The sequence below is a fragment of the Trichechus manatus genome, unplaced genomic scaffold (genome assembly GCF_000243295.1).
Source record: "Trichechus manatus latirostris isolate Lorelei unplaced genomic scaffold, TriManLat1.0 scaffold00030, whole genome shotgun sequence".
NCBI lineage: Eukaryota > Metazoa > Chordata > Mammalia > Sirenia > Trichechidae > Trichechus > Trichechus manatus.
The window spans coordinates 11100195-11110002 of NW_004443966.1; the positions used below are offsets into that span (position 1 = coordinate 11100195).

The 9808-nt window shown below is 37.9% G+C and overlaps 1 protein-coding gene across 1 annotated transcript in view; it reads left to right on the forward strand.

Annotated features, from left to right (window-relative positions):
* HACD3 (3-hydroxyacyl-CoA dehydratase 3) overlaps window positions 1–9808 on the forward strand; it is a 31002-nt gene that overhangs the window by 16732 nt on the left and 4462 nt on the right. Inside the window, exons 6-8 of the mRNA XM_023729859.1 lie at window positions 4778–4905; window positions 6195–6271; window positions 9578–9662. Coding sequence (XP_023585627.1) covers window positions 4778–4905; window positions 6195–6271; window positions 9578–9662 — 290 coding nt within the window. The remainder of the gene's footprint in view (window positions 1–4777; window positions 4906–6194; window positions 6272–9577; window positions 9663–9808) is intronic.

Consider the following 9808-nt stretch of genomic DNA (forward strand, 5'->3'; position numbering starts at 1 on the left):
TTTTCTTGCACTGAAGTAAGGCTAAATAAGAACCCTTTGCCCGTTCGACTACCTACAAATTTGACTTACAGACACAGTTAGGAACGGATCTTGTTTATAAGCCGGGGACTGCCTGTACTTAAAATTTTTAAACATTTTCTATGGTTTGTAAAAATAAATATGGGGAAAATTAAAAGTATAGTAGAAAAATATATGATGAACTCTATTTAAAGAGGGGAAAAAAAAAGTAGACTATTCTTCAGCCCCAGATGTTCCCATCTGAGACTTGTAGGATGTGAATTGTAGTTAACTGTAGAGTCATTTGACAGAGGAAGAAATACTGCTTTTTAGCCTTCTCAGCACCTTGGAATTCTGCAGCACATAGTGACAGGCTATAAAAAACCCTTCCCAAATATCCAGTCTCCTGTAGTCAGGGGCGGATTATCCAGTAAAGCATCTGTAGTGAAATTGTTCACCGCAGATTAGTAAGTAAGTAAGCCCACGCTTACCTTGCTTACTGGGTCATCCACTCCTGTCCAGCCAAAGCAAACCCACTGCCGCTGAGTCAGTTCCGACTCATAGTGACCCTATAGGACAGAGAAGAACTGCCCCATAGGGTTTCCAAGGAGCAGCTGGTGGATTTGAACAGCTGACCTTTTGGTTAGCAGCTGTAGCTCTTAACCACTGCACCAGCAGGGCTCTCCACCTCTGTTAGGGATTGTAAATTTGAAAAGAGGTTTTGATTCTATAGAAAGGTGCTGTGGGGTTGGGAGGGAGACAGATGTCATACGTAGAAGCAGAGTCTTTGATGTGGTGAAAAAATGTGAAATTGTTCACTACAGGTGATCTGGTAAGCATGGTAAGCACTGTGCTTACCTTGCCTATTGGATAATGTGCCCCTGCTGTAGTCATGTGTGACTATAGGTCTACAGATAATTTACTTGAAGAAACAAAGGAAGTCTCAGACAGTTCTCAGACCTGCAGCTTTTATTAACAGGGCTTTATCACAAGTCCCATGGAATGGAAATTTAAAAAAAAAACAAAAACCAGTTGCCGTCGAGTAGATTCCGACTCATAACAACCCTATAGGACAGAGTTGGAACTGCCCACAGGGTTTCCAAAGCTGTAAATCTTTCCAGAGGCAGACTGCCACATCTTTCTCCCACGGAGCAGCTGGTGAGTTCTAACTGCCAGTCTTTCGGTTAGCAGTCGAGTGCTTAACCACTGTGCCACCAGCGCTCCTGGAATGAAAATAGTGACATTCAAATACATAAATACTTTGTTTAACCTAACACAGCTGGATCAATCCTGAGTGTTCCACTCAAGCCTGCTGGCTGTTAGGTGATCCAGTCCCAAAGCTGCTAGCTTAGCTGGGTCATGTTTAAAGAAAGCTGCCAGAAAAAAGAAAGAAAGCTGCTTGGACTTGTAATTTCTGTTTTGGCTGCACCTTCCTGTTCTTGAATTCTCCCCTTATCAGTTCTCAAAGACGTGATGAGAACGTCGGACTGGTACCCGGCGTCATAGTTTGCTCTTTGCATTTTCTCCTCTTGAATTAGGGATGTGGGTGAATGGCAAATTCTCTGCCGGTACTTGTCCTTTCATGTAAACACGAACTTGCCAGACTTCTTACGCTAAGTGGAAGGCAGGGGCAAACTTCCTGGCTTGTCTAGAAACTCCAGGGCTTGCCTAGCTCTCTATTAAGGAATACAGTTTTATTTTAAACATTTTAATTTTTTTCCTAGTTATAAAAATAATAAGTGTTAATTACAGCAAAATCAGAAACAAAAACAAACAAACCACCCTTACTATAATCCTGTCCGTGATGGCAACAGATTCTTGGTTCCTTGGTGTTTGTTTATCTTTCTAAACTCAGGTATTTAAAAAAAAAAAAAACCAAAAAGCACTTAGGATCATAACATGAATATTATGCAGCCTTTGTTTTTCACCAAATAGAACATCATGAGCGTCTTTCCATGTCAGTGAAGATACTTCTGTCATGTCACTTCAAATGGCTGCATTTTGTGAATTGACATACAGTAATTTTTAACTAGTCATTGTTAGATATTTAGTTGGTTCTGAACTGTTTACTATTATGAACAGTGTTCTGGTAGACATCCTTGTAGCTAAATTATTGTAAGTATCCTTAATCACTTCCTTAGGAAAAATTTCTAAAGTGAAATTGCAGGATCAAAGGACAAATTGTTTTTAAGGATTGTGATGTATACTTCCAAATTTGTCTCCAGAAAGAGTGTGTACAGAAAGTCCTCTCCCATTATTTAAACCCATATTCATTAGCATATGAGTGCCTTTTAGTATTTTTCAAAAACTTTTTTTCAAATCATAAAAGTTAGTATGCTGATTTAAGAAAGTTTAAAAAATAGAGAAAACTGGGCTAAGTGTTGAGGGAGGAAATAAGTCTTTGTCCCGTCACTATTAATATTTCCATGAGTTTCCTTCTATTCTTTTTTCTTCTGCAGTTAAAAAAAAAATAGTAATTACTATAATCGTATGTGTATATGATTTTGCATCTTGTTTTTTAAACTTAATATTATAAGCATTTAAAGTTATTAATATTCTTTATGACTATCATTTTAGAAACAGGTTTATATTCCTGAATTGAAACAGGGATGAATATCTCATAAACTCAGACGCAAAGCAGCAAGATCTCATTTTCAATAACCATGTGCCAAATTTTAAGTCACAGTCCTCTATTTCAGAGCTTGGGAGGGCCTCACTTTCTAGGAAGAATGCCACTTAAAGTGAATCTCCTTAAAAGGGATAGCAAAATTTCATTGTAAACGGTAACACAAATGTTTGATTCGGATTTTATCATGAAAAGTGACATTTAAGATTATGAAAATAAGTTTTTTTATCTTATATGTAACAAAATTTAAATTGTAACTTAACATTAATTCTTGAATAAAAAGAACTAGTCAAATTTTGAACTGTTTTTTGGTGCATTTTTTCTGACAAAATTATGCAGTAGCACTATATACCATTTTTCCCTTCACATTTGACTATGCAGCAGGATCATAAATTGGATAATTTTTGTGAAAATATTAGAGGGTTTCTCAGTTTTTGCAAGGGCCCCTTTTATTCATCTCATATTTAAACCATTCTCTTTGAGGCTTCTACAGTGAAATCTTTGCTGGTAACTGACCTAACTGCCAGAGCCTCGTGCGTAAGTGTCTTTATTTGTATTTAGAACAGTTCTCCATCAATAATTGAACTGATTTCAGGAGTAGCCTATGCCTTTTAAAGAGATTTGTAATTTCATTTTGCAATTTTTGTTCCTCCTGTTTGCATTCTATTTGTTCATTCTGTTTGTTCATTCTGTTTGCGGACAGTGGGGAAGGATGACGACCGAGACCTGGATGTGATAAATAGGCCCAGAGTTCAGTGGGGAGGGATGTTTAAATGGAGACTGATTTCATAAGTTGTGGTTCATTGGTGATAATTTTTCAGCTCTAATTTTTGCTTCTCTGTGGAACTTCTAACAGAATTTAGATTACTAACACAGAGATGATGATTCCCTTTACCAGTGGTTTTTGGTCAGGGCAGTTTGCCCCCTGGGGACATTCGGAAATGCCTAATTTGAGGATTGTTTTTGGTTGTCACAATGATTCGGAGGTACTGTTTGTAGGCAAGGAGCCAGGGATCCTAAGCTTTCTGCAATATACAAGCAAAGAATTGTCCTGCCTAAAATGTCAGTGGTGTCCTAGTTGAGAAACACAGCAAGGAAGAATGCAGGAAGCAGGCTGTCAAGTGAGGACCACTGTGAAGAATACAGGATATTATTTTATGGCCCACTCAGAATTGACACGACATTTGCTGACCTCAGTGAGCAATAACCGTCATTTAAAATTTTGCGGTATTCCGTCAAGTTGGATATACCGTAGTTTACTGAGACTTTTTGTACTTTTAGCCGTTCAGACTGTTCCTACTTTAATGCACTAACAAATAATGTTTCAGAGAACAACGTTGTTTATAAAGCTTTTTTTATTTCATTTTATATTTTGTAGTTGGGACTGATTCTCAGAATAAGAATTGTTAGGTCTAAAGATATAAATGCCGTTATAAAGATATAAATGCCGTTAAGGCTGTTTATGTGGGATCAACAACAGCAACTCGAAAGATTAGATAGCAGCCTTAGGGGGCAGTGAGTTTATGTTAATGGGGGAGGAACACCTCAGAAAAAGAAGGTGAGAATGGCTGCACAACTCGAAGAATGTAATCAGTGTCACTGAATTATACGTGTAGGAACTGTTGAGTTGGTGTACGTTTTGCTGTGTATATTCTCAACAACAACAATAACAAAATAAATTGAAAAAAAAATAAATGCAGTTAAGGTTTTTGGAAGCTTATTCAGCAATACTTTTGCACATGTGCATTTATGATTATACAGTTTTTGAGATCATAAAAGGCTAGATTGCATTCAATATATGTTGTATAGTTTTAACTTTAAGTTAAATGATAGTGTCTCTGAAAAGAATTATACTGTGCCTGATACATAGATTTTCAGTGTACATTAACTGCATGAAGTCTAGGTGTGTTTTTTTCTTGCTTTTAAAAATGAGAAAAGTATAAGGCCTTAGTGTTAACTTTCTGGGAACCAGCAGAGTTTATGCTCTATGACCTTAGGGGCCTGATCTCTCCCAACTTAGTTGGGTAGTAAAGCTGAATCTGACTTTTGTGTACCTTTTCTAAAGTTCCTTTTATGTAAGGAGTTGTCTAGTTTGAGAAATAATTCTGTCGGAATTGCCAGTTGATTTACCCCTAATGTTATTTGTGCCCATAGAGTCCTTCTATGACACATTTCACACCGTGGCTGACATGATGTATTTCTGCCAGATGTTGGCGGCTGTGGAAACTATCAATGCAGCAGTCGGAGTCACGAACTCACCAGTGTTGCCTTCTCTTCTGCAGGTACTGAGTAGTTGAGCCAAGGGTGGGGAATGCAAGGTTCCAGCTTTTATCTAGTAGGTGTGCCACAAATTGTTGTGAAGTCTCAGTAAGACCATCTACTTGCCCAGGAATAGCATTGCTTTTTCTGAATAAGGTGGAAAACTTTAAACCTCAGGGATATGTTCCAAAGTAGATTTTTGCCATTTCAGGTCGATTTCATCGTTTAGAACATCTTCCTGAAATCACAAAGTTTTAAAATGAGCTTTAAAACTAGAGAAACTTGATTCTCAGGCAGGAGCAGGAAAACCTCCCTTAGTCGCCTTAGGGAAATAGGGAAAAACACACGGGGCTGCCTTCTGCCTTGCATAGCTGGGGGCGGTCAGATTCCTAGAACTATTTTCATTTGAGATATTATTTCCAGTATGAAGGTAGCTCTTTCCAGTGTATGTTATTTCCTAATATTTGGACAAGTGTTATCAGGAACAGGGCATGAAAGTCAACCTCCTTGCCCTGTTCCCTAGCTATATGATTTCATACGTTTAAATACCACCCACACAGACAAGGGGAAACCAGGTGATTTCTGGTCACTCTCTTCTGGAATACTGTTTTTATAGTTCTACCTGTTTTTTGGTATATCATCTCTGGCATTCTGACAGTATCAGTTGCAAGATAAAGATGTTGATACAATAACCTTGTTATTTGTGGGTTATCTACCTTCAGAAGGAAGCAGTTTTGCTTAGTTTAAAAAATAAAAGAGGCTAGTAAATGACCCACTAATATGGAATAATATTCTTTGTATATCAAAGACTTACAAATAAACATTAAAGTAGAATTTTTAGGGCTAGATGGAAGGGACAGGTTCAGTATCATCACATTGCATGGCTCCAGGGAGTTTCATTTACATACAATACACTGAGTAAAGCCCCCTGGAGTTGGACAGTGCCTTTGGCCTGAGCAGAGCTTATTTGGCTTGGAAAATGGGAGCTGAATTTACCATAGCAGGTTGATTGGGTCACTTAACATATACTGAGGGCTTACTATGTACACAGAAGAATAAGAAGTAGTCTCTGTCCTCGAGGACGTGAACAACTAGAATGTTATTCCTCCTTGGTACCAAGTAAGAGTAAGTAGAAAACAATATAGGACAGGTGCACAGGAAGGTGGGTGAACACGCACCTTTCTTTCATTGCCACATGAGGAAAGATCAGAGTGAGAGGCTCAACGTCTATCGAAAGAAATTTGATGAAAAACATCTTCTGCCATAAAGCAATCATGGAGTAATAGATAAAACTTGTTTCCTTGGCTTACAGAAACAGTTCAGAGGATTCTGTTTCAGGAAATATGGCAGATTAGGTGGCCTAATGAACTCTCATGCTAAAAACACTGGGTAAGATACTGAAAACATCTCAAATGCATTGATGAACAGGCCGAAAGCTAAGTGAAAGCTAAAACCTACAGGGATAAGCTGAGCACTGACATTGACTTTTGCCATGAGGGGATTTGTAAAACCAAGTGAACAGAAACTTCAGTTTTATAGTATTGAAAGGTGGAGGAGATAAAAAACTCAGAGCTTGCCTGAAGTAAAGAGTCCACTAAGAGACCCTTCTCCATAAATCAGAGAACACAAAGAGCTGCATGTAGAGATGAATTAGAAATAAATTTGCCCTTCCCCTCCTTGCTGTCCACAAGGGAAATTTTTTGTCTCAAATATTGGTCTTGCTGGAGGGAGAAAAATAGTTTAAGAATTCATAGTGATAAGTTGGTCCTCTAAATGAGTTTGTGTTATGAATTCACACCACTTGGCTGGTTAAAAAATACTCAAATTATGAATTTTATTTAAAGTAATCCTCAACTATTATTGCCTTAGATTCTCGCAGAGGCAAACACAGATCTTTTCTTGAAGAAACCACCTTTGTCCAGGCCTCAAAGAATTCTCACAGAATGTAAAATGGTACATCCACTTTGGAAATCGATTTGGCACTTCCTTAAAAAGCTAGAAATAGAAGTACCATATGATCCAGCAATCCCACTCCTTGGAATAGATCCTAGAGAAATAAGAGCCGTCTCACGAATAGATATATGCACACCTATGTTCACTGCAGCACTGTTCACAATGGCAAAAAGATGAAAACAACCTAGGTGTCCATCAACGGACGAATGGATAAACAAATTATGGTATGTTCATACAATGGAATACTATGCAATGATGAATCCGAGAAACATCTCATAACATGGATGAATCTGGAAGGCATTATGCTGAGTGAAATTAGTCAGTTGCAAAAGAAAAAATATTTATGAGACCACTATTATAAGAACTCAAGAAATAGTTTAAACACAGAAGAAAACATTCTTTGATGGTTATGAGGATGGGGAGGGAGGGAGAGGGGTATTCACTATCTAGATAGTAGATAACAATTATCTTAGGTGAAAGGAAGGACAACACACAGTACAGGGGAAGTGAGCACAAGTGGACTAAACCAAAAGCTAAGAAGTTTCCTGAATACAGCTAAACACCTTGGACAGAGTAGCAGGGGCAGGAGTCTGGGGACCATGGTTTCAGAGAACATCTAGGTCAACGGGCATAACAAAGTTTATTAAGAAAATGTTCTGCATCCCATTTTGGTGAGTGGTGTCTGGGGTCTTAAAAGCTAGCAAGCGGCATCTAAGATGCATCAGTTGGTTCCAACCCACCTGGAGCAAAGGAGAATAAAGAACACCAAAGACACAAGGAAGATATTAGCTCAAGAGACAGAAAGGGCCACATAAAACAAGAGACTATCAGCCTGAGACCAGAAGAACTAGATGGTGCCTGGCTACCACCAATGACCACCCTGACAGGGAACACAACAGAAAGTCCCTGACGGAGCAGGAAAAGTTGGGGTGCAGAACTCAAGTTCTAGTAAAAAGACCTGACTGAGACTGGAGGTACCCCGGAAGACATGGCCCGTGGACTGTCTGTTAGCCCCAAACTAAAACCATTCCCAAAGCCAACTCTTCAGACATAGATTAGACTGGACTATAAGACATAGACATAAAATGATACTCATGAAGAGAGTACTTCTTAGCTCAAGTAGATACATGAGACTAAATGGGCAGCCCCTGTCTGGAGGTGAGATGAGAAGGCAAAAAGGGACAGGAACTGGTTGAATGGACACAGGAAATCCGGGGTGGAAAGGAGGACTGTGCTGTCACATTATAGGGAGAGCAACTGTGTTCATATAACAGTGTGTGTATAAATTTTTATATGAGAAACTAACTTGAACTGTAAACTTTCACTTAAAGCACAATTAAAAAAAAAAAAAAGAATTCCCACAGACACGTTTCCATGGAAAACGAGTAGCTTCCAGTCAAAGATTATAAAACCAAGGAAACAAAGCATTGTGAGCAAGAGCCAGCAGAAACAACAGGCTGCACAAACAGATCCACAAGGATTTCAGATATTAGAATTATCAGATACAGAATAGAAATAATTATGCTTAAAGTAAGAAAGGAGTACTTGACTATTTGAGCAGGAAACAAACTGTAAAGAATAAGCAGATCTGAGAAGGAGGCAAATAGAGCTTCTATTAATGAGAAATACAGTAATCAAAATTTAAAATGTAATGGGTAGTTTTAATAGTAGATTAGACACAGCTGCAGAGAAAATCAGTGAATTGGCAGATGGATCTACAGAAATGAACAGAATGAAGCACAAAGAGATAAAAGGAAAATAAGAGAGAGGTTAAGAAGATTGAACATATGTCTAATAGGAATTCAGAAAGAGAAGAGGGGGTGAATGGAGTAGAGGAAGAGATTAGAAGTGATAATGTCAGAATTTTTAAGAACTGATGAAAAATGCCAAAACATAGATTCAAGAAGCACAATTAATCCAATTCAGGATAAATAAAAAGAAATCCATCCCTGGACATACCAGAGTGAAACTGTAGAATGCAAAAGACAAAAAGATCTTAAAAGTAGCTAGATAGAAGATAAAGGCAGAATACCTTCACAGACTTTCAGCAGCAATAAAGGAAGCCAGGAGTCAGAGGAAAGATGTCTTCAGTGTGTTGAAAGAAAGTGACAGCCATTTTAGAGGTCTGTATCAGAGGTTAACAAACTTCTTCTTTAAATGGACAGAGAAATATGTATTATTATATATCATGATATATAATAACATTTATGTTTTAAATAAAGTTTATGTATATTAAAATATATAGGCATTGCGGGTCAGATGGTCTTTGTCATAACTACTCAGTTCTGCCATTGTATTTTGAAAGCAGCCATAAACAATATGTAAACACATGGATTTGGTGCGTTCCAATAAAACTACAAACACAGGCGACGGCCAGATTTGATCTGCAGGATATAGTTCGCTGACCCTTGAGCTTCAAGCAAAATATTTTTTTTCAAAGAATGAGGGTGATATAAAGGCATTTTCAAACAAAGAAAACTGAGTTTACCATCAGTAGCTTCTCACTGGAAGGGAAATAATTTGGGTAGTAGAAAAGTGATCCCAGATGAAAGATTTGAGATGCAGGAAGGAATACAGAACACAAAAAGTAAATACATAGACTTCTAATTTTCTTGAATTGTAAGACTCAATACTATACTGATGCCAGTTCTTTTCATACTTATCTATAGATTAAATGCAATTTCAATCAAAATCTTAAAAATTTTGGAATGTGACAAGAAAATTCTGAAGCTTATGTGGAAGAGCAAAGGGCCAAGAACATTCTTTTGAAGAAGAACCCAAGTTGGAGGACTTGCCCTACAAGAAATCAAGACATTATAAGGATTCAGTAGCTAGTACTATGTGATACAAGTATAGCGATGGTCCCATAGCATAGACGACAACCCAGATGTGAGTCAGGAGCAGAATGCCGACTCATACATTGGAATACCTTAGAGTAGTGAAAATGAGTGAGCTGTAACCACATGCATCAAC